Source organism: Hemiscyllium ocellatum, chromosome 6 (genome assembly GCF_020745735.1).
Source record: "Hemiscyllium ocellatum isolate sHemOce1 chromosome 6, sHemOce1.pat.X.cur, whole genome shotgun sequence".
Taxonomy (NCBI): domain Eukaryota; kingdom Metazoa; phylum Chordata; class Chondrichthyes; order Orectolobiformes; family Hemiscylliidae; genus Hemiscyllium; species Hemiscyllium ocellatum.
Window position 1 is genome coordinate 67,275,797 of NC_083406.1, and position 24,299 is coordinate 67,300,095.

At 40.9% G+C, this 24,299-nt stretch overlaps 1 protein-coding gene across 1 annotated transcript; it reads left to right on the plus strand.

Annotated features, from left to right (window-relative positions):
* Nucleotides 1-486: 486 nt before the first annotated feature.
* Nucleotides 487-23,865, plus strand: mrpl30 (mitochondrial ribosomal protein L30). The gene is made up of 5 exons (XM_060826628.1): nt 487-674; nt 13,759-13,842; nt 20,276-20,422; nt 23,510-23,583; nt 23,677-23,865. Exons 1-5 carry the CDS (start codon nt 639-641, stop codon nt 23,789-23,791), a joined length of 456 nt encoding a protein of 151 aa, XP_060682611.1. The 5' UTR covers nt 487-638; the 3' UTR covers nt 23,792-23,865.
* Nucleotides 23,866-24,299: the final 434 nt, after the last annotated feature.

Sequence of the window (24,299 nt, forward strand, 5' to 3'; positions counted from 1 at the left end):
GGGCGGGTCTTGGAAAAAGGGTGGAGCAAGGAGGGGGCGAGGCGGGGCTGGGGAAAGTGGTGGGGGACTGAGAAAAGGCAGGAACCAGAGCTCGGGTTCGGGGCAGGGGGATGTGGGCGGAGCAAGGGATTGGGGTTGGGACTGAAGTTAAGGGCAGGACAATATATTCAGAGCGGAATCGGGAATTACCGATGACTGCGGGCTTTGGGTGGGGCCGAATGGTGGAAGTCTTAGGCGGGGCTGGGGTGTGTAGGCGGGGCTGAGCGATGGAGAGTGTAGGCGGGGCTGAGCGATGGGGTGTGTGGGCGGGGCTGAGAGATGGAGAGTGAAGGCGGGGCTGAGCGATGGGGTGTGTGGGCGGGGCTGAGAGATGGAGAGTGAAGGCGGGGCTGAGCGATGGGGTGTGTGGGCGGGGCTGAGAGATGGAGAGTGAAGGCGGGGCTGAGCGATGGGGTGTGTGGGCGGGGCTATGATGGAGGTTGTGGGTGAAACCGGGTGTAGGGAATTGTGGGGCATTCTGCGTATCTCAGCGCGGTGCATGTTGGTCTTTGGGCCTGGATTGCCTAGTGTGTTGAGTTTAATTTTGTGTTTAGCTGGAAATATTTTTGCTCCTGACAGTTTGTGTACGCCGTGAGGTGATGACTGCCTTGTGCAGGAACGTTAATCGATTAACGGTAGGTTGTGTTCACATTGTAATCGAGGCCCTTTTCCGAAACACAGGATTGTAAAGGCTGCATCGTTAAGTGTGTTGCAGACTGATATGTTTTTAACCTGGAAGAGGATCAAGGGAAAAGGCGAGAAAGGAGAGTTGAGGGTTATCAGCTTTCAGTTCATTGAAGGGTGGAATAAACTCTACTATAAAACAAAGAACTACTGATACTGGAAATCTGAAAGAAAAACAGTAGTGAAAGGTCATTGGACCTGAAACGTCGATCGTGCTTTATCTCCACAGATGCTGCCAGACTCGCTGAGTTTCTCAGCGATTTGTGTTGAGTGTTACTTCAGTTGCTACGTCTTATAATCTTTAGACTTGCAGGTATATATGCATGTTATGATTCCTGAGGAAAAATGACTATAAGAACTCAGGATACATTTGTCTGTCCTACAGAAGCTAATAGTTTAACTAAAAATACTCTTAAGTACTCATCAGGCCAAAGATCATCAGTGGAGAAAAACTACTTCGTATTTCAGGTCGGTTTTATTTTACTACTGGTGATGAGAAATGAGGAAAAGTCAGAATAAGCTGCAGTTTACTTGAAGTTCTTGGGAAAAGAGAATCTTCAGACAATGTTTTTTCTTAACTGCCAAACTTGCAAATAATCACTCTTTACATGCATACTTGGATGACCAATGAGAGGACAAAAAGTAGTTGTAGTTTTGTCTGATTCAGAAAAAGAAGTCTGTGGAACTGGAATTTCAGGAAACCATGTTAAGAAATGGATGAGCTTTATAAGTTTGTTTAAAAGTGTCAGGAAGATCAAGGCGGTTGCAGGTGAAGGGGTTGAATCTTTATTCCTGATTTTTATAATGGGTGCTTCAAATTGTATCTTATTTAATGATAGCGAAGGTAAGAGCCAATGGAATCCAAGGAAACTTGGCAAACTTTGATCCACAATTGGCTCAGTGGTAAGATGCATGGGATGATGATTAAGGGGTGTTTTTCTCACAAGTGGTCTATGTCCAGTGGATTCCTACTGGTGCCATTGTTGCTGGTTGAAATCAATGAGTAAGACTTGATTGTTGGAGGGTTGATCAGTAAGTTTCCAGATAACAAAAATTGATGGGGAGGTGAATAGTGAGGAGGATAGCCTTAGACTATGAGGATAGAGATGGTCTGGCAACTGGAATTCAATTTGGATACGTGAGGTGGTGCACTTGTGCAGGACTAACAAGGAAATGGGATACGTGATCAGTAGGACCCTCGGAAGCACTGACGATCAGGGGGACCTTGGTGTGCATGAACAATAGTCTTGTAAGATATCAGGTGGATGAAGTGGTTAAGAAGATATTTTGGGATTCTTACTTTCATTAGTTGAGGCATAGAGTGTAAGAGCAGGGAGATTATGCTGGAACTGTACAGCACATTGGTTAGGCTACAGATTATTGTGTGTAATGCTAGAGTGCGTATTATTGGAGGGATGAGATTGTACTGGAAAGAGTACAGAAGAGATCTACCAGGATGTTGTTTGGGCTGGAGAGTTTATGGGAAGAGATTAGACAGATTGGGGTTGATTTCCTCAGAGCAGAAGAAATTGAGAGGGGACTTAATTGAATAAAAAAAATTGAGGGGTGGTAGATAGAGTAGATAGAAATAAATGTTCTTATGTTGAGGAGGATGGATACAAGGTAAGGGGCAGAAGTTTTAAAACAGATATGAAGAAAATGTTTTTCACCCAAAGGGTGGTGGGAATTTGGATCTCGCCACCTGTGAGGGTGGGAGAGGTGTGATGATGCTGCCCCTTTAACAAGTTTATGTTGTCCTTGTTTTGTTTTCAGAGAGATCATAAAAGACACAGACTCCAAAAAGTCTAAGTTGAAGGGCCAATTTAATTATAGCTAACAGGTACTGCTTCAAGTAAAAGTCTTTTAAGTTTTAAAGAAATACTTGTACAATGAAAGAAGAGTGGTCAGTTCTCCAAGCTCAGTTTTTCTCTGGTCTAGCTATACACTGAAAGCAGTCAGGCAATTGTAAAAGCTGCTGGAACCAAAGAAGCAGGTCCAGGCTGGTACTTTCTCTCTGTGACTTTTCTCTAATGTAAGACACTGTTTGATTTTTACCTTTTGTTCCAAGAGGGTGTTTATGGGGATTGTTGCAAGTATTGGGAACAGCATCATTAAGTTGGGATAATCTGTTGGATTTTCAGATAGTTTGTTATTCCATGTTCTGTTCTCTTTTGTTTGTGTTTCATTCGGTAATCTTGTAAATACATTCTGTTTTGTTTAAAGCTAAGTGGTTTGATCAGCTGCATCCCTCCTGGAATATCTGTGGGACACCTGCTTAAAACAACTAGCAAAGTTAGGGTCTACTTTCTTGAAATGTTTTGAGGGGGTCTAGCCTGGTCCATAACAGTGGCACAAATCTCACAACAATGTTCAATGTATTTATGATGCCAAGGCATACAAAGCTAAGGGCCAGTATTCTAATCCCATGCAAAATTGTTCTGTCAAACCAGGCCACACTCTGGGGGAAAGTGAGGACTATAGATCTGGAGATTAGAGTGTGGTACTGGAAAAGCACAGCAGGTCAGGCCGAATCCAAGGAGCAGGAAAATTGATGTTTCGGGCAAAAGCAAAAGACTATGGCGTTGTGCAACTGAAATTTCCAATTCTGATGAAACGTTGCCTGAAACGTCGATTTTCCTGCTCCTTGAATGCTGCCTGATCTGCTTTGCTTTTCCACACTCTTGATTCTCACTCTGGGATCTGTCTTGTCCAGTATTATCATCAGCTGAGATAAAAATTGCTTTTGTGAGATATTGTGTTTTAGATTTTCTTTGATAACTCATTTGCCAGCTCGCTATATTCATGAATACTGGGTTCTCGTTCAATTGTTCATAACCCTTTACTAACCCATTATTTACTATAACACAATTTAATTCATTCATTCATTTTTGAAGCTGTGTTTTATGGCATATTTTACTATTACGATATAGACTAAATGAAAGCATTCCTTTCAACCAATTCATCTTAAACCCTCATCAGGCTATTTCTACATAAATGTCTAGATTTGGAGGAGCTGGTGTTGGACTGGGGTGCACAAAGTTTAAAAACTACACAACACCAGGATATAGTCCTACAAGTTTAATTGGAAACACTAGCTTTCGAGCGCTGCTCCTTCATCAGATGGTTGTGGGGCATAAGACAGAATTTATAACAAAAGATTACAGTGTCATGCAACATGGCACTAATCCTAATGATGGGCCTTTGCCGGAAATGTCGATTTTTCCTGCTGCTCGAATGCTGTCTGACCTGCTTTGCTTTTCTAGTACCACACTCTTGACTCTCATCTTCAGCATCCACAATCCTCGCTTTCACCTAAATAGACCAGATTTTTTCCCTGTGGTGGGGGAGTCCAGAACTAGAGTGCATAAGTTTAGGATGACAGGGGAATGTTATAAAAGGGACTTAAAGGGCAACTTTTTCATGTGAGTATGGAATGAACTGCCAGAGGAAGTGGTGGCAACTGGTAGAATTACAGCATTTAAAAGGCATCTGGATGGATATGTGAATAGGAAGGCTTTAGAGGGATATGGGCCAAGTATTGGCAAATGGGGCTAGATTAGTTTAGGATATGTGCTTGGCATAGATGAATTGGACCAAAGGATCTGTTTCCAGGCTGTACATCTCTATGATACTATTAATCAAGCCTTATCAACTGTCTCCCGCACCTGAATAGATTACAGAACACCAAACTGTTTCCCCACTTAGTTTGTATTTGTTAAATACATTTTAACTGGGCTGTTATCCTTTTGAGAAACTAACTGTCAAAACTTAAGTGAAATTGCATGAATGAATGACAAATAGTAAACAAGTCTTCAATCCAGTTGTGGTAATCAATTTAATATTTTTTTTATATATTAAGTACAGGTGTAGTTTCTAACTTAGAGCATTTGGGCCTAGTATGTTTAACTAACAATTACTAATGTAAAAGGCAAAAAGATTAACGCTTCTTAATTATGCAAGCAGACCTAACAGACACTCTTAATCCATCAAAAGTAGCAGCCAGCATTTAGCACATTTTTTGGTAAATATTTTTATTGGGAAAAAGAATTTGAATTCTTTTACAAAATTATAAACTTAACTCAAAATAACATAACAATCATATAATATAACAACAATAATAATAAACAAACTGCTACTCCACTCCACAAACACTTTTTTAAAAGAAAAAGAATAAAGATAAAAAGAAAACCCTATGCAAACTATGATTCAATAAATAAATTAAACAAAAAAAACTGAATTAAATTGATTTGAACTAAGGCAAATTACACTATGTACATCAGTGTGCCCAAGCCCACCAAAGTTCTCCATCACAGGGAGCACTGGAATTCCTCCAGCCTGCCAGACACAGCTCTCATCGGCTACATAAAGGCCCTGACCAACACAGCCGACAAGTTTGCGTTTGTATTGTTCAAGAAGGGTCGCCATGTCATATAAAAGCGTTCCATTTTTGGGCGTGCCATATTTGTGAGGAAGTCTATGGAGATGTGCTCTATAACTAACCTACGCCACTCTGATAGCTCTGAGGGATTCTCTTACATCCAGCTCATCTGAATGTTCTTCCTTGCACAAAATGAAAGAATATTAAACAGTTTCTTCCCCTGCACATCCAAAGAGGGGAGATTTAACAAACCCAAGAGGAGGGACACTAGATCTACCTTGACCTCGGTTTCCAAAATCCTTTCCAAGACACTCACTATAGCGCTCCAATACCTGTGAAGCTTGTGGTATGGCCACAGGCAATGAGCAAGAGTACTGATATCTGTTTTGCACTTGAGGCACATTGGAGGCTATCCTGCCTTAAATTTCGCAAGCCTCTCTGGTGCCAAATCAGCCCTTTGGAGTACCTTCAGTTGCATAGCCTGCATCCTATTGCAGATTGAAATTTTCCTTACATTCTCCCAAATAGCCTCCTATGCCTCTGATGAAATCTCCACCTCCAATTCCTGAGTTCAGATCCCCCACAGTCGCTCAATGTCCTTCAAGACATTGCCTCCTAATAAATGATAATGGGTGCTGACCGGGGGAGTATCCGTGGACGAAGTACTCTCCTCTCCACATAAGATTTATGGGGACTAGCCATTAATGTAGTCTTTTTCTGTATAAAGTCCCTAATCTGAAAATAATGAAAGGGGTCCTTCCTAGATAATTCATATTTCTGGCTCAACTGCTTGAAAAACATCAAGACCTCCCTCCTCAAATAAATCTCCCAGACAGGAAACTACTCTAGATTCCCAGAGCATAAAGCCAGAATCCATCGATCTCGGCCAGAATATTGGTATTTCTCCTATGGGAGTAAAATGGAAAGGTTCTCGTGAATTGCTCTCTCTTTGTTGCATCGTTCTGTATGCTTTGATTGTTGTGGTTCTGTTTGCCGAGCTGGAAGTTTTTGCTGCAAATGTTTCGTTCCCTGGCTAGGGAACATCATCAGTGCTATTGGAGCCTCCTGTGAAGCGCTGCTTTGATGTTTCTTCCGGTATTTATAGTGGCTTGTTCTTGCCGCTTCCGGGTGTCAGTTTCAGCTGTAGTAGTTTGTACGTGGGGTCCAGGTTGATGTGTCTGTTGATGGATCTTCTTGCCGTTTCCGGGTGTCAGTTTCAGCTGTAGTGGTTTGTATATGGGGTCCAGGTCTATGTGTCTGTTAATGGAGTTTGTGGATGAATGCCATGCCTCTAGGAATTCCCTGGCTGTTCTCTGTTTGGCTTGTCCTATGATGGTAGTGTTTTCCCAGTCAAATTCATGTTCCTGGTTGTCTGAGTGTATGGCTACTAGGGATAGCTGGTCGTGTCGTTTTGTGGCTAGCTGATGTTCGTGGTCGCGGATTGTTAGCTGTCTTCCTGTTTGTCCTGTATAGTGTTTTGTGCAGTCCTTGCATGGTATTTTGTAAACTACGTTAGTTTGGCTCGTGCTGGCTATTGGGTCCTTTGTTCTAGTGAGTTGTTGTCTGAGTGTGGAAGTTGGCTTGTGTGCTGTTATGAGTCCTAAGGGTCGCAGTAGTCTGGCTGTCAGTTCTGAGACGCTCCTGACGTATGGTAGTGTGGCTAGTCCTTTTGGTTGTGGCATGTCCTCGTTCCGTAGTCTATCTCTTAGGCATCTGGTGATAAAGTTGCGTGGGTATCCGTTTTTGGTGAATACCTTGTATAGGTGTTCCTCTTCCTCTTTTCGCAGTTCTGGTGTACTGCAGTGTGTTGTGGCTCTTTTGAATAGTGTCCTGATGCAGCTTTGTTTGTGTGTATTGGGGTGGTTACTTTCATAGTTTAGGACTTGGTCTGTGTGTGTTGGTTTCCTGTGTACCCTTGTGGTGAATTCTCCGTTGGGTGTTCTCTCTACTAACACGTCTAGGAATGGGAGTTGGCTATCCTTTTCCTCTTCTCTCGTGAATCGTATTCCTGTGAGTGTGGCGTTGATGATTCGGTGTGTTTTTTCTATGTCTGTGTTTTTGATGATTACAAAGGTGTCATCGACGTATCTGATCCAGAGTTTGGGTTGCATTTGTGGTAGGGCTGTATGTTCTAACCTTTGCATAAACTCTGCTATGAGTCCCGAGATTGGTGATCCCATGGGTGTTCCGTTGATTTGTTCGTATATCTGATTGTTGAATGTAAAGTGTGTGGTGAGGCACAGGTCTAGTAGTTTAAGTATGCCGTCCTTGTTGATAGGTTCGGCCTCCTGTGTTCTGTTATGTATGTCCAGTAGGTTGGCTATTGTTTCTCTGGCTAAGGTTTTGTCAATTGATGTGAACAGTGCCGTCACGTCGAATGATACCATGGTTTCTTCTTTGTCTTTGTGTGTATTCCTGATGATGTCCAAGAATTCCTGTGTTGATTGTATGGAGTGTTTGGATCCGCTGACTAGGTGTTTCAGTTTTTGTTGTAGTTCTTTGGCTAGTTTGTATGCTGGTGTCCCTGGTAGTGATACTATGGGTCTGAGTGGGATGTCTGGTTTGTGTACTTCGGGTAGTCCGTAGAATCTGGGGGTGTTGTTGCTTTCAGGTTTCATTCTTTGCTGGTCCGCTTTGGTTATCTGTCCATTTTTTTGTAGATTCCTTAGTGTGTTGATTATTCTATTGGTGAGTTGTGGTGTGGGGTCGGAATCCTTCATTTGGTAGGTGTTGGTGTCTGCGAGTAGTTGTTGTGCTTTATTGATGTAGTCTGATTTATCCAAGATGACCGTCATTCTGCCTTTATCTGCCGGTAGTATGATTATGTTCTTGTCATTTTTCAGTGCTTTCAGTGCTTCCCTCTCCTTGGTGTTGAGGTTATGTGTATGTCGTTTTCTTATCATCATAGGTACGACCGTTTGTCTCACTGTTTGTTGTGTCTCTTCTGTCAGTCCATTGTTCCTGAGTGTGCATTCTAGTGCTGCTAGGAAGTCTGCTGTGTTGGCATCCCTGTAGTTGTATTTGAGTCCCTTGGCCAGTATAGTTCTTTCCGTGTCTGTGAGCTGTCTGTGGGAGAGGTTTTTAACCCAGGTGTGTGTTGTAGTGTCCTCCTGTTTGTGGGTTAGTTTGTCCATTTTTTCTTTTAGTGCCGTTTTTTTGCGAAGTGTTGTCCTGTTCTGTCCTATAGTGATAGCCTGTTCTATGGTCCGGGTCCATTCCTGATTAGTGGTTTTTAAAATTAACGACTTTTGGCGCGCAATTTCTTGCTTGTATTTGTGCAGTCGGTTGTGAGCGTCTGTGATCATTACCTGGACCATCCTGAATCCGTATGCTTTGACCGTGTTAAGGACAATCTGATTTCTGCAATGGCCTGTAACAGTCCACATCTTGTCAATAAACACCAAATTAATGAGGGGGCGTTTTGACTGGGAGGTTTCAATGTCCAGCCAAATTGACCTTGAGTCTTGGCAAGCCCAATCAGCTTATAGGATAATAGGGAACTCTATTGATATTTCTTAAAATCTGTGAAGTCCACACCCCCATCACATGCAGGCGCTGCAATTTGCCAAGCTTAATAAGAGGCTGCCTGTGACGCCAGATGAAAGAACCGAGACAACTGTTAAGCCTCCGTAGCACTTGTCTAGGCAGCATCAAAGGGAGCATTCACATGGGATGTAATAAACAAGGAAGAACATTCATTTTGACCAGGAAATCGGAAGAGCCACCCAGCGCTGGAGGAGCTGTCTTATCTTCTCTAGCAACTGTACAAAATTAGCCTTACATAATTGATCAAAGGCAACGTGATAAAAATGTCTAAGTACAGGAAACCTACCTGTGATCACCTGAAAGGGAATCTGATTCCACCCCCAAAATCGGGTACTCTAACAAGACCCCCCACAGGCATGGCCTTCGACTTCACAAAATTAATTTTATACCCTGAGAAAGAACCAAAGAAATTAATCACTTGTATTAAACGGGGTACAAATATTGTCGGGTTAGTTAGAACAAGAAGAATGTCATCTGCATTAAGGGTGATCTTATGCCCCCCTGACCCTACCTCCGGGGTAATTATATTGGGGTCCCTCCGGATAGCCTCTGTCAATGGCTCAATCACCAATGTAAATAGCAACGGTGAAAGGGGCCACCCTTGTCGGTTGCCTCTACCAAGACTAAAATTGTCAGACCTTATATCGTTAGTGAAAATCGCTGCCTGAGGGTCACTATATAACACTGCCCCCCCACCTGGCAAAGACCCCTCCAAGACCAAACCATTCCAGGACATAAAAGAAGACCAGCCACTCAACTTGGTCAAATGCTTTTTCTGATTCCAGGAAGAATACCAAGGTGGAATTGACCCTTGCTGGCATACTTGAACTATATTCAGTACTCTTCTAATGTTATTAGAAGCGACCGCTAATAAAACCCGTCTGGTCCTCCTTTACGATATAGGGCAAGACCTTCACCAAAGTCAATGCCAGCATTTTCGACAAAGTTTTAAAGTCCACGTTTAATAGGGACATGGGCCTGTATGAAGTACAATCCTCGGGGGCTTTCCCTCACTTGAGAATAAGGGAGATATTTGCTTCTCTAAGAGGATGGGAGGCAGTCCTGACTGTACAAAAGATTGTACATATCCACCATTGGCCTGGCCAGCATGTTTATAAAATTCACTCTGAAATCCACCTGGGCTGGGTGTTTTTCCGTTCTGGAACTGTCTCCGTACCTCCTGTATCTCTTGGATTGTCAGAGGGGCATTCAAAACAGATGCCTACTCTGAAGTTATACCTAGGAGATCCAAGGTCTTAAAAAAGGACTCTACCTTTGCCAAAAATAATCGAACCCTTTGCATAGGCCTTGGCAGTCTCCTAGAGCACCAATGGTACACAAATTTATGTCCCAAAAAATTTTAAATTCCCATGAAGAGTACTTAGCAAGCTTGCTATCCTTCAAGAGAAAAGGATCCATGCGCCAAGACCACGAGCCTGTCTCATTACCACTGGCCTTAATCTCCATATACACTGCCACATCATCAGAAATGACTATGTTCCCAAATCTTCAGGACAGCACCAAATTCAGAAAGGCTGATGGAGGAAAAAAACATGTCAATCCTAGTGTAGCAGTGTGTATGGTAGAGAAAAATGTAAAGTCCCTACCGTTAGGGTGAAGACATTTCCACGCATCCACCAACCTCAGCTCCCTGCTCAGGTCCACCAGTTGCCTAGATTGTGGGGATATGCCTGTGAAACCCCTAAGCATCCTGTCTACCCCAGAGTCAATAAGACGATTAAAATCTCTTTCTGTGATTGCATGACACCCCCCCCCCCCCCCCCCCCCCCTCCAAGGGCCATCAACTGGAAAGCATATCTGTTAAAACCTTGAGAGCATGTGCTGGGGACAACATACGTTCAAGATCCCATACTCCTCTCCATGTATTAAAGCTTTCAGGATAATAAACCACCCATATTCATCCTTAATTTGGTCAAACAGCTGAAATAGGAGATGCTTCTAGATGAGTATAGCATCTCCTCTGCTTTTACAATTAAAGAACACTCGGCCAAGCCCTCCCTGCTGTAACCTTTAAGTGCTCCTTATCGGTTAGATGTGTTTCTTGCAGCAAGGCTACATCTGTTCTTTTCGAAGGCTTGAAAGTATTTTTCTTCCCCTAACTAGTGAATGACTCCCCTTAACATTCCAGATGCACTATCTAAACGATGCATACGAGTATGTATGCATTGTATACATACTCGTATTAACTCTGGAGTCCCCCTCCAGGGCCCAGGGCTTGACAAATCTAATCATCCTGGTTAAACAAACGCCCTAGTTAAGATAACTGACAAATCGATATCCAAATAACTCAAGTAGGGCTGACATGTCTTATAAAAATTGTCTGTTGTGTGGTGCACCATGTTTGTAATAAAGTCCGAGGGAATGTGCTCCATAATTAATTTCTGCCATCCCAACAAGCCCGGTGGGTTCTCAGACACCCAATTCATCAGAATATTCTTCCGTGCACAGTGTACACGAATATTAAATAGTTTCTTCCCATGACGGTCTAGAGATGGTAAATTTGGTAAATCTAAGAGGAGAGATATTGGGTCTACTTTGACTTCAGTCCTCAATACCCTCCCTATCTCTCCCGCCACAGCACTCCAATAAACACGGAGCCTGTGGCATGTCCAGAAGGAATGGGTAAGAGTACCTACACTTATTTTACATTTGGGGCACACTGAAGATGCCCCCTTTTTTAAACTTCGCCAGATGGTCTGGTGCCAGATGAGCCCTGTGCAGAACTTTTAATTGCGTAGCACATGTCCTATTACAGATTGAGATCTTTCGAGTATTCTCCCATGTTCCAGAAGAGATCTCTATTCCCAGCTCTTGCTCCCAGATCTCATATAACCGTTTAATAACCTGCCAGGCCCTGCCACCCAGCAAGCGATAGAGGGCACTAACCGAAAGGGTCCTTGTGGAACGTAGCAACAACCTCTCTGTATTGGGCTTATAGGGCTTAGTGAGAAATGTAGTCTTCTTCTGGATGAAATCCCTAACCTTGAATGGAAGACTCTTCCCCCTGCCCATAGCGGGCACTCATCCTACCCATCCCCTCGTTCACAGCTCCTTCAAACCTGGACTGTGCCCCAGCCTTAGGCCAGAAAAAAAAACAAGGAGATGGTCCTTAAATCAAAAGACAAAGTCAGGATGAGCAGTCCACCCATCCCTGGCTTCATGACACCCCTACTTGTGACTAAAAGAAAAGCAGAACAAACAAAAAAAAAGGGAGAGAGACAACAAAGAACATCCACAAAATTTCCCATCAGAAAATCCAGTTATTAAAAGAAAGGAACAACTTATTACAAAAGTCTTTTCCCCCCCTTTCCAAAAAGGAAATTATTAGGGAGAAAGAAAGGAGTTTAAAAAAGGAAGGGAAAACATGGGGAAAAATAGAAAAGAGAGAACAAACATTAACCATATTCTTCAGGCCAATCCGTCTATTTTAATGTGTCCACAAAGTTTTTAGCCTTATCCACCGATTCAAATGTATAAACTGAGTCCCCATGGCTGAAACGAAATACTGTGGTGTATCTCATGGAGTACTGGATGTCCAGGTTCCTCAGCCTCTTTTTAATTTCATCGAAGGACTTCCTCTTTCGGATTACAGCTGCTGAAAAATTCTGGAAAAGGATGATCTTTGACCCCTTGTTCAGCAGCGCCTGCGTATCTTTTCCCAGAGATCTGGAAACTTCTTTGACTTTTTGCTGTCCTTATATGAATGGAGGTGCATTAGGACCGGGTGAGGATGCTGCACCAGCCCTGACCTGTGCACTGTAACCCGATATGCCCTTTCGATCTGGAGCCTGCTGGCCTCGATATGAAGGGCCAAAAACTTTGGCGGCCAGTTTTCAAAGAAGCTGACTGGCTGCGCACCTTCCTCGCCTTCAAGGAGCCCGACAATTCGGAGATTTATCCTGCGACCTCGATTTTCGAGGACGTTGATACGGTTTCACAAGGCTTGCACCTCTCGCTCCAGCACCTGGATTCGATTGGATTCGACAGGAATCTGCCTCATAGCATGTCCCAAACTCAAATGCAAAAACATGCTGAAAGCCAATATCAGAAGTTGTACATTGAACCCTATAGCATGGGGTGGGAAAAAACATAACACAAATTGGAACGGGAGTAGGCCTTTCAACATTTCATGTTTCTTTGCCATTCGACATAATTGTGGCTCATTACCCAACTCAGTACCCTGTTTCTGCATTTGTCTCTTTGTTATCTTTGCCCCAAGAACTATTTCTGTCTCCTTCATGAAAACATTCATTGTTTCAGGCTCGACTGCTTCCTATGGCAGAGAATTCCACAGGTTCACCACCCTAAACATGACGAATATCTTCTCATCTCAGTACTAAATGGTGTACCCCGAACCTTTTATACTGCAACCCATGGTTCTAGACTTGCTGGATGTTCTTCCTATGTTTACTACCTTGAGCAGATCCAAATGGAAATGCCTGGTATCAAACAATCTATGCATTTCAGAAGAACGGAGTCAGGTTCTTAACAGAACAAGCTAGTGCCTTCACACACTCCTCCAACTGTGATTTCCTGGACAATATTTGCAATCAGATCTGCAAATCAAGGTTTGATTCAACATTACGCATGAGACAAGATTAACCTAGATGAACAACATTCACCAGTTTAAAGAGATGTGAAAATCCACCCTTGCCTAAAACCTGGTATGCCTGAGAACCTTTGCAACAGCCTGACACATGAACTTTGATTCTTTTCCCACAGATGCTGCTAAACTTGCTGAGTATTTCCATCAATTTCTATTTTCATTTCTGGTCTTCTAAAATCACTAGACCTGAAATGTCATAGGAAAACAATCACTCCATAAATTTCACACCTTCTGGTCATGGGCATAATTTTTAAAGAACTGCATTCTGAAAAATGCAATATTTCCTATTGAGTACTATTACAGCATCTCAGTTTAACAATAACGTGATCTTACAAGCATCACCTATGTGTTGAGGACACATTTAAATGAAAAGCCATAATGAAAGGCTACTGATGTCGTGTGCAGTTGCTGTGTACTTTATTTACCTTTGCTAACATATCTTTTGTCATCACTAATTTTCAAAACTTGTAATTTGTTTTTACAGAACTTGATGGAACAATTTTTGGTTCCATTATCGTGGGCTGGATTTGTACGATTGAAGTTTACCAAGGCTCGCATTCCAGCAAAGGTGAGGGGGGGGGAGCGGGGGGGGGGATTGGGGAGGTGGTTGTCAAATGGTTTGATAGCTCAGAAGGAAAAAGGTCTAGGGAGGAGAATGGAGATGGTGAGAGGCCAAGCGAAAAATATTGATTTGTAAATACCACAAATCCTTCAGTAAAAACTGCTTTCCAGATGTACAAAACTCTGATGTGACATTAAAAAGTGAGGAAGATAACAAATTTCAGGAAGTCCTGGACCGGTGAAATGGGAAGATGTGATAGATTACGTTTAGTATGCTGTTACATTCTAATTTGAAGGATGAAGCAGGGCAATATATTTAAATGATACAATTGCAAATGGTGCAGGAACGTATCGGATAAAGCTACATAAATCTTTGAGATGTTAGGAAAAGTTGACAATTTTTAATAATTCTGACAGGGTCCTTGTCTTTATTATTAGGGACATAGTACTGGTATTTTGCTAATGACATAGGAATCTTGGATTGTGGAAATTCCTGACTTGGCAGCCCCATTTCTATATAAATTGCCATTATATACATTGTATTTATTACAGGAAAGTGTGCACAGAATTAAGTCAGGCCTGCCTACTGACCAAGCATTTAGAGGCAGCCACAGAGGCATGCGAGAGCCAATGTGGATTGGTTAGGTGACCTACGTTGATTCTGTCGCACTTCAGCTCAGTTATAGTAAAGGTTAATAGGCCCTCTAGCTCTCATCTTAATAATTGCTAAGCTCCCTCGTATTTGTGATGGGCTACAACCTCCCCTTGCCCACTCACACAGTTTGCACTAATTGCAGTATTTATGTGCCACAAAGTAACAATGACAGTTCTTGAAATGCTCATGAAAAGAAAGCATTCAGAAATCTGTTTTGAAAAGACTGCTCTTGCAACATTATAAATGCATTAGTTAGAGACTGTCATTCTTCATTTTTTTCCTTCATTCTTTCATGGGCATCAGTGCAAGGCCAGAACTATTTACCCAACCCCAAATGATTCAAACTTAGTGGCTTGCCAGGTCATTTCACAGATCATTAAAGGCACATCCAGAGTACTGTGGGTTTAGAGTCACTTGAAGGCCAGACCACATAAGAATTGTAGACTTTGTTCCTGAAAGGGTGTTTGTGAAGCAGATGTGGTTTTATGATCTTCAGGTTACATACAGAACCTGATTTTCAATATTAGAAGATTTACCCTACTTCATTTCTCTTAATTAGGCTTGAGGATATATCAACCTTTACTATAACTGAGCTGAAGTCCAAAAGAACCTATTCAACTTCCACCAGCTGCCATGGAATCCTGAATTACAGTCCAGTGACAAAACCACTTAATAATTTTCTCTCCTCAAGTAACAGAAGCTTCTGTTTCATAGAAACATTAAAAAGTTAATAGTACAGAAAGAGGTCACGTGGTCTGTACCAGCTAACAACTAAGACACCCAGTCAAGTCTGACTTTTCAATACTTCGATTGTAGCTGTTCAGATTATAAACTGAACCTGAGATTTTTCAACATCCGAATCTTTACCCAACTTCATATCTCAATCTAGTCCAAATACAGATTCAGCTATAGGAGCATAGGAGCAAGAGTAGGTCATTGATCCATTTGAGCCGACTGCACCATCCTAGAATGTGGCTAATGATTTAGTTCAAACCCATTTTCTTGCACTGTCTCCATATACCTTGATGTGATCAGTATCTAGAAATTTGTTGATTTTTGTCTTGAACATATTCAAAGACTCAGCCCTTTGGGGTACAAAATTTCAAAAAAAGTTGCTACTGTCTAAGTGAAGGAACTTCTTCTAATTTCAGTTCAAGTGGCTTGTCCTTTATTCTGATGTTGTACCTCCGGGTTCTTGTCCCTCCATTCATGGCTAATATCCTTTCTGCATCCACCCTACCTAGCCTTTCAATAATGTTGTAAGTTTCAATTAAGTCACGTGTCAATCTTCTGTACTCCAAAGATGGCTGGTCTGTTATGCAGAGTGATCAAGTAGTAGTGTGGGTTCAATTCCTGCACCAGCTGAGGTTACCACAAGAAACTCTCCTTGACTTCTTCCCTCGCCTGAGGCATGTTGACCTTCAGGTTAAAACACCACCAGTTACTGTGCACTCTCCACCAGTTATCTCTTCAGTTCTCATGCTCTCCCTCGCTCATGCTAATGTTCTGGCTCACTATATTGGTTTCCTCTGTGGGTTCGTGTTCAAATAACAACTGGAATCGATAAGTGGCAAAATAGCATCTTTTATTCAGCAATCACAGAACAAATTCAAGGCATCAATAGAATCCTGAAATACACTTCTTACTAGAGCCCCCTTTATACGTAATCTTACATGCATTAAAATTCCATTACTGTGGCGTTAAATTTTCTAATCCATATTGCACAAATGTTTGACAGGCTTCTGTCATAGGGTCATAGAAATATATTGCACAGAAACAAAGCCTTCAGTCCAACTCATCCATGCCTACCAGATATCCGAACCTAATCACGGCGCATTTGCTAGCATTGGCCCATATCCCTCTAAATCCTTCCTATTCATATACTCATCCAGATGTCTTTTAAATGCTGTAATTATACCAGCCTCTACCACTTCCTCTGGCAGCCCATTCTATACATGCACCACCCTCTGCTTGGAAAAAGTTGCCCGTTAGGTCCCTTTAGTATCTTTCCCCTCTCAGCCTGAACCTATCTAGTTCTGGACTCGCCCCACCCCAGGGAAAAGACCTTGTCATTTTATCCCATCCATGCATCTCATAATTTTATAAATCATTATAAGGTTACCCCTCAGCCTCTGATACTCCAAGGTAAGCAGCCCCAGCCTACTCAACCTCTCCCTATAGCCAAAATCCTCCAACCCTAGTAACATCCTTGTAAATCTTTTCTGAACCCGTTCAAGTTTCACAACATTCTTCCAATAGAAGGGAGACCAGAACTGCACACACTATTCCAAAAGTGGCCTCATCAATGTCCTGTACATCCACAACATGACCTCCCAACTCCTATACTTAGTGCTCTAACCAATAAAGGAAAGCATACCAAATGCCGCCTTCACTATCATATCTACTGCGACTCTACTTTCAAGGAGCTATGAACCTGCACTCCAAGGTCTCTAATCAGCAACACTCCCCTGGACCTCAACCATTAAGTGTATAAGTCCTGCTCTGATTTGCTTTTCCAAAATGCAACACCTCACATTTATCTAACTTAAACTCCATCTGCCACTCCTCAGCCCATTGGCCCATCTGGTGAAGATTCCATTATGAGGTAACCTTCTTTGCTGTCCACTACATCTCCAATTTTGGTGTAATCTGCAAACTTACTAACTATACCTCCTATGTTCACATCCAAATCATTTATATAAATGATGAAAAGCAGTGGACCCAGCACCAGCTCTATTCCCTCCCTAGTTGGTCTTTTGTCCTTAATGTATTTATAAAAATCCTTTGGATTCTCCTTAGCCCTATTTGCCAAAGCTATCTCATGCCCCCTTTTTGCCCTTCTGATTTCCCTCTTAAGTATACTCCTACTGCCTTTATACTGTTTTAAGGATTCACTTGATTCTTCCTGCCTATATTTGTCATAGGCTTTTTCCTTTTTCTGAACCAAACCCTCAATTTCTCTAGTCATCCAGCATTCCTTACACAAACCAGCCTTTTCTTTCACCCTAACAGGAATATACTGTCTCTGGACTCTTGTTATCTCAGTTTTGAAGACTTCCCATTTTCCAGTATTCTTCTTTTTGCGAACATTTCACCCCAGTCCTCTTTTTAAAGATCTTGCCTAATACCATCAAAATTAGCCTTCCTTCAGTTTAGAATTTCAACTTTTAGATTCGGTCTATCACTATTTTAAAGATAATAGAATTATGATTGCTGGCCCCAAATTGCTCCCCTACTGACAACTGTCACCTGCCCTGCCTTATTTCCCAAGAATAGGTCAAGTTTTGCACCTTCTCCAGTAGGTATATCAACATATGAATCAGAAAACTTTCTTGTACACATTAACAAATTCCTCTCCATCTAAACCCAGTGATGTCCATCCCTGAGCCACGTTTCTATAATAGGTATGATATGCCAGTCCCATGTTGCTAGCCATGCCCTGAGTTCATTTGCCTTCTCTGATAGGTTTCTTGTATTGAAGTAAATGCAGTTTAAGTTATCAGTCCTACCTTGTACTCTGCTTTGTTCTTTCCTGCCCTGACTGTTTGACACTCTCTCTCCCAACTGTAGCAGTCTCAGATTGATCTCTTTCCTCACTATTTCCCTGTATTCTACCCCCCCACCTTACTAACTTAAATTCTCCCGAACATATCTCGCAAATCTCCTTGCCAGTATATTAGACCCCTTCCAATTCAGGTGCAATCCATCCTTCTGAACAGGTCACTTCTATCCCAGAAGAGACTACAAAAGTCCAAAAATGTGAACCCTTCTCTCATGCACCAGTTCCTCAGCCATGCATTCATCTGCTCTTGAGGACCTCCTTTTTAAATTCCTCTTACCTTTCTGTATTCTCCCTTCAGAATCTCATCCTTTTTTCTTCCTATGTTGTTGGTTCCAATGAGTACAATGACCTTCTGTTGGTCCTTCTCCCCTTTTGAGAGCATTCTGCACATTCTCTGAGACATCCTTGATCCTGGCACCAGGGAGGCAACACACCATTCTGGTTTTTCACAGCTGGCCGCAGAAACATCTGTCTGTGCCTCTGACTAGAGAGCCCCCTATCACAATCGATCACTTGGAACCCGGCATACCCCTCATTGCATTACAATCTGCCTCGATACCAGAAACCTGGCTGTTCATGCAACATTCTCTTGAGGGTTAATCACCCCCTACATTTTCCAAAACAGTATACTTGGAGACAGGAGATGGGTTAAAACGTGCTAATTGCTGGATGCTTTTGATGGGATTAAGCGTATCTGAACAGTCAGCTTGCATTATTAGGTGGTGTTGTCCTTTTGTGTTTTAAGTTGGTGAATGTTAGTAAATTTACTAGGCCTATATGCTCTAAGTTAAAATTGTACCTGTACTTTATAAAGGATATTAAACTGATTACTGCAGCTGGGTTGTGAGATTTATTTCCTATTTGCTGGTATGAGTTTCGTTCATTTGTGCAATTTCATGAACGTGATGTTTTGTGAGTTAGTTTCTTAAATGGATAATGGCACAGTTAAAAGATATTTAACAGGTACTTACTAATTGGGGAATCTATTTATATCCAGGAGATGGTTGGTATGGACTGATTAATATTATAATGTTTCTTGGAGACTTGATGGGGATGGTGTTGTTCTCTGTGCTACACTTATTCAGAGGTAAACACTGCTTGTAACAATGGCTGATAAGGTGTGAAAATGCAGTAATGGGTTTGAAAGGATAGTTTTAAATTTGGATAGTAAAATATACTACAGAATCGAGGTTTTATGCATATATGAAAGTGTTATAGTAAGTAACGGATTAGTAAAGAATTATGAATGAATGAATGAACAAGAACCCAGTATTAATGAATATAGCGAGCTGGTGAGTGAGGTAATAAAGATAACATATAACATAAAATCTCATAACACCATATCTCACATCTTCCACAGTCCAAACGTGTGCAAGTAGATTGTCTACGATAAGTTGTGTTGTCGTGTCCAAGGATGGGCAGACGAGATGGATTGGTCATGGTAAAAGCAGGGAAGTGGGGTTTTAGGAGAGTGTGGGGGCTAGGTCTGGGTGGATGTTCCTTTGCAACGTTGATGCACACTTGATGGGCTGAATGGCCTCTTTCTGTAGGGAACATGATGCAAACCAGCTGCTGCATTTCCTATAAAGTCTAGTGACTATATATCAAGTGTTTGTTATAGGATGTTCCCATGTGTTTTATAGCCAAATGTTGAGACTAAAGCTATATGCATAGAAATCTTTACTAGACTGGTACCAAGGATGAAGGACTTCAGTATTGTGGAGAGACTAGAGCTGTTCTTCACAGGTATAGCAAATCATTGTAGTTGATTAAATGACTCTTTCCATTAATAAGATTATTCAAGAGCAGGGGCCACAGATTTAACATGATTAGCATAAGAACCAGATATGAAATGAAGAAAATATATTCACGTGGTGACTTGTGACCTGAAGTATGTTGCCTGAACAAGTGGTAAAAGCAGATTTAATCACGACTTTCAAATTTGAATTGAATAAGTACTTGAAGGAAAGGATCTGCTAGGTTTTAGGAAATTAATAAGAAATGGGATCAATTGCCTATTTTTACCAAACTCAATGCACAGAATTGATAGGTTGTAAGTCTTCCCTCTGAGATTTCTAGATTCTGACTGCCTATTCTTAGACTGGAGAACTGAATTTAATTTTGGATTCAAATCAGTGCTCCATGTTCAAAATGCCATGGAATAATTTGATGGTTTATCTGCATAATTTTTTTTAATGTAATTAGTGTACCTTTTGGTTTCAGATGTTTGAAGTTTCACCATCAGATCATGCAAGATATAATGGTAATCCAGACTGTCCTCATCAACTACACATCATTACTCGAATAAAATGTACAAAACGACGTCCATATTGGGAAAAGAAGATTGTCCATGACCTTGGGTTAGACAAGGTGAATTATCTTCTCTGTGTGTTGTCTATATTAATCCTAGTCTCTCCACTATAGTTAATGGTCCATCCCCACACTTCATCTTTAGTGTTAACATATAAATTTTGGATCTTTTTTTGTGACTTGTGGTTCTATATTGTGTTCTGTTGCATTGGATGGTCCTGTTTGTCATTCGGTTCTTGATTTCCAATGCAAACCAACTCTTAGCCAAAAAGGGATCTGCTACCTTTCTGGCCATTCAATTCTACAATAGTTGGATTTCCGTTTGGGTCATAAAATCCATGTTATGCTTCCCTATTGCCCTCTGGTGATGGGCACTTGTTAACTTTTAATTCTTTTTGTCATTCAGATATATTCAATTTCTATTTTTCTCCATGATTTGAATAAGCACAGGTATGCAGTGTCTTTTGGTTTGTTCCAGTTGCTGGTTTTTCAGGATGTTAAGTCATTGTAATATATCACAGTATTCTTGTGGATGAAGAAGACTAACCATTCACCTGTCCAGAAACACCACACAATCTCTCTTCCTCCCCAGTTGCTGTTTTTTTTTGTTTCAGTGACAAAAAGGTTTTCTCCTCTACCAATGAGTCCAGCGGTCCATTTCAAGTGTTGATCATTCACTATGTGAAGTACATCAATCCTTATGTTACTAATTTAAACCTGTGTTCCTTTATTCTGTTTCAAATTTTTATAATATTAGAGATCAACATTTTATACTTCATTTATGATCTTTGTTTCATTCTGTGAAATGTACTGCATGCTTTCTTCACAGGCTAAAACGTGCAAGTTTGTTTAGCCTTTTCTCATTTGTGAATGCTGGTATAGTGACACACAACCAAACTAATGGGCCCAAGCACATGCTCTAGAGTGAGTTAAAAGCTCACTACAGCAGTTCAAAGAATTAAAATTCAAAATTCTGGAACTAAAACTAGTCTCTGTAATGCTGATTACAAAAATAAGATTGTTGTAAAAAAAAAAATGTCCTTAGGGAATGAAATATGCCATCTTTACCTGGTCCTGGCTAGCATATGACTCCAGCCCCACAGCAATCTTCCCTCTGAAAGAGCCTAGTAGGCCACTCAGTTGTACCTAGTCGCTATTTAAAAAAAACAAATGTAATCTAATGGTTACTTGGCATCTGAAAATAAAACCTTGCCCAATTAACCCTGTAAAGTCTTCCTTCACAATATTTGGGGGTTTCTGTCAAAATTGACATAATAATTCCATAGACGGGTCAAACAGCAGTTTCACAAAAGTATACTTAGCAAATCATACCTTGGAGATATTGCCCAGACTGTATACCACTTTTGCACTATCTCTGCTGGGGCTGACCTGGTGGGACAGGATATATCCAGGGAAGGTAATGGTGGTGTCTGAGACATTATAAGGAATGATTACATGAATTTAATTATGTCAGGTTGCTTGACTCGTCTGTGAGTTTGAGAGTTGTTTAATTGTCCATACCAGACACAACTATTTGTGACTGGGTTGCAGAGCTTAGATCTGATGCAATTAGTTGTGGGATTGTTTAGCTCTGTTCATCACTTGCTGCTTATGCTGTTTGGAACACAAGTCATCCAGTTTGGTAGCTTCACCAAGTTTCTACCTTAGTTTTAGGTATGCCTGGTTCTGCTTCTTGTGTGCCCTTCTGCACTCTTCATTGTTAACCCCAGTAAGACTTTGCAGAGTCAGCAGGACTGTTTCTGCCAATATCTTTTCTGGTGCCGAGGACAATATCAGGTCTGTCTGATTTAATTTCTTTGAGGCCTCATAGCAATTGGTACAAGTGAGTAGCTTATTGTGATTTCAGAAGGCAGTTGAGAGTCAACCACATTGCAGTAGGTCTGCAGTCACATGTAGGCCAGACCAGGTGAAAATGACAGATTTCTTTCCCTGAAGGATATTAGTAAACCATATAGAGCTAAGTAGTCTGATAACTTACAGATCGGATCAAAACTCGACAATCTTTCCACATTTAGTTGTCAATAGTAGTGAACTAAATAAGTTGTTTATAGTCATAGTCATACAACATGGAAACAGACCCTATGGTCCAAACAGTCCACGCTGAACCAAAGCTCAAATTAAACTAGTCCCACTTGCCCATTCCTGACCCATATCCCTACAAACCCTTTGCACTCATGTATCTATCCAAATGTCTTCTAAATGTTGCAATTGTATCCACATCTAACACCTCCAGAGAAAGTTCACCACTCACACAAACCACCCTGTTTAAAAAAAACTCTCCCCTTCTTATCTCCTCTATATTTCTCTACTGCCACCCCAAAAATCTGCCCCCAGTCTTGAAATACCCCATTTTAAGGAAAAGACAACTACCATCAACTCTACCTATATTTCTCATTATTTTATAAATTTCTATCAGGTCATGTCTAAACCTCCTACACTCCAGTTTACTCTCCTGACTTCCATCTTAAGAATGCCATTACATGCTTTATATTTTTGAAAAGATTCACTTGATTCTTAACATATGCCTCCTTTACTTCTTGATCAGAGGCTCAAAAGTTTTATTCATCCATTTGCACTCTTATGAGCAAACGAATTATGAGCAAGAATAGGTCATGTGGCCTGTTGAGCCTGTTCCACCACTCAGTAAGATCATTGCTGATCTGATTTGGGTCATGTAACATTAGCAATCTGATTGCTCAAATGATGAATATTTCATACTTGCAAGTTACTGGGTAATTAAGAAAATAGCTTACCAGTCTGTCGTTTACTTTTTGCTAACCTAAATGGAACATTGCGTAATTTGGTTCATTTCAAAATTGAAACATTAGCCAAAAACTTTGAATAGGTCAACTGTATATAACCTTTGCTGCCTAAGAGTCCAGAATAGAGGACCGTGAATTTTGAAATATGTTTATTTTCATTGCTTAAGTGTTTCAGTTGATAAGTGGTTTCTGTTTAATTCAGCACAATTTTTTTATTGAAGAGTTAGAAATAAGGTATTTAGGAATCTGGTATGTTGACTTCACTTCTAAGGTAAGTTAAATTTATAGATGTCATTTAATTGAATTACTGTTTAATGCTGTGATAGATGATAAATGTAAAGACAAATCTTCTGTATTTTACCAGTCACATCAGCCACGGATTCATAAGAACGTTCCATCGATTAATAATAAACTAAAAGTCATCAAGCATCTTATAAGGTTGGTGAATGTAAATACAATAAACTTTCATTTTGTCTTGATTGTAAAATCCTAATATAAATTTAGTGATATATATTTCAAATGTCTTTGCAGAGTGCAACCCCTGAAATTGCCACAGGGACTTCCAACTGAACAAGAACTAGCAGACAGTTACCTGAAGAGCACTGGGGAATTAATTATAAGACGCCACCTGCAACCATTGGAATAAAACACCACTAGACCTTAAGCTGCTGTTTATGTCTCATTGTCTGTGAAATAAATATTCAAAATCATTTCCAAAAAGTCAAATTTCAAGTTTATTTTTAAAACATTAAGTGTAAATGCTACATAATTCTCTTATTCAGCACTGATCTTGAACATGCAGTAGAACTGTTATGCCAAAGTAAATGTGTATTGGAACATTTTGATAGAATGAATGTGTTCTACTTCAACACTTGAAAAACATTACCTTAAAAGCTTTCGAGAAAAATAAAATAAGCTTAAAATTGTAATAGTTGATAGGGGACTGCAGAAACATGAAATAACACATTTTAGTGTTTTTAACACTTAGATCATTTTAAAAAGAGCAGTTTTCTAATTCTACTTGCATTGTTTTCTTTTCATTAAGGTAGTAAGTTGTTTCTTCCAATCTCCCCAGGCTTAAAGATTCTTGCTGAAACCATCAGTAGGTCTATCTATGGAGAAACATAGGGTTGACATTCCAGGTTTCTGACCTT

Bases quoted from the DNA above. Each gene is read 5' to 3' on its own strand.
- mrpl30 (XM_060826628.1), top strand. From the start codon at position 639: ATGACTGCCTTGTGCAGGAACGTTAATCGATTAACG. The intron at 675-13,758 runs GTAGGTTGTGTT...TTGTTTTTACAG, and splicing joins GGAACGTTAATCGATTAACG to AACTTGATGGAACAATTTTT. The intron at 23,584-23,676 runs GTTGGTGAATGT...ATGTCTTTGCAG, and splicing joins GTCATCAAGCATCTTATAAG to AGTGCAACCCCTGAAATTGC.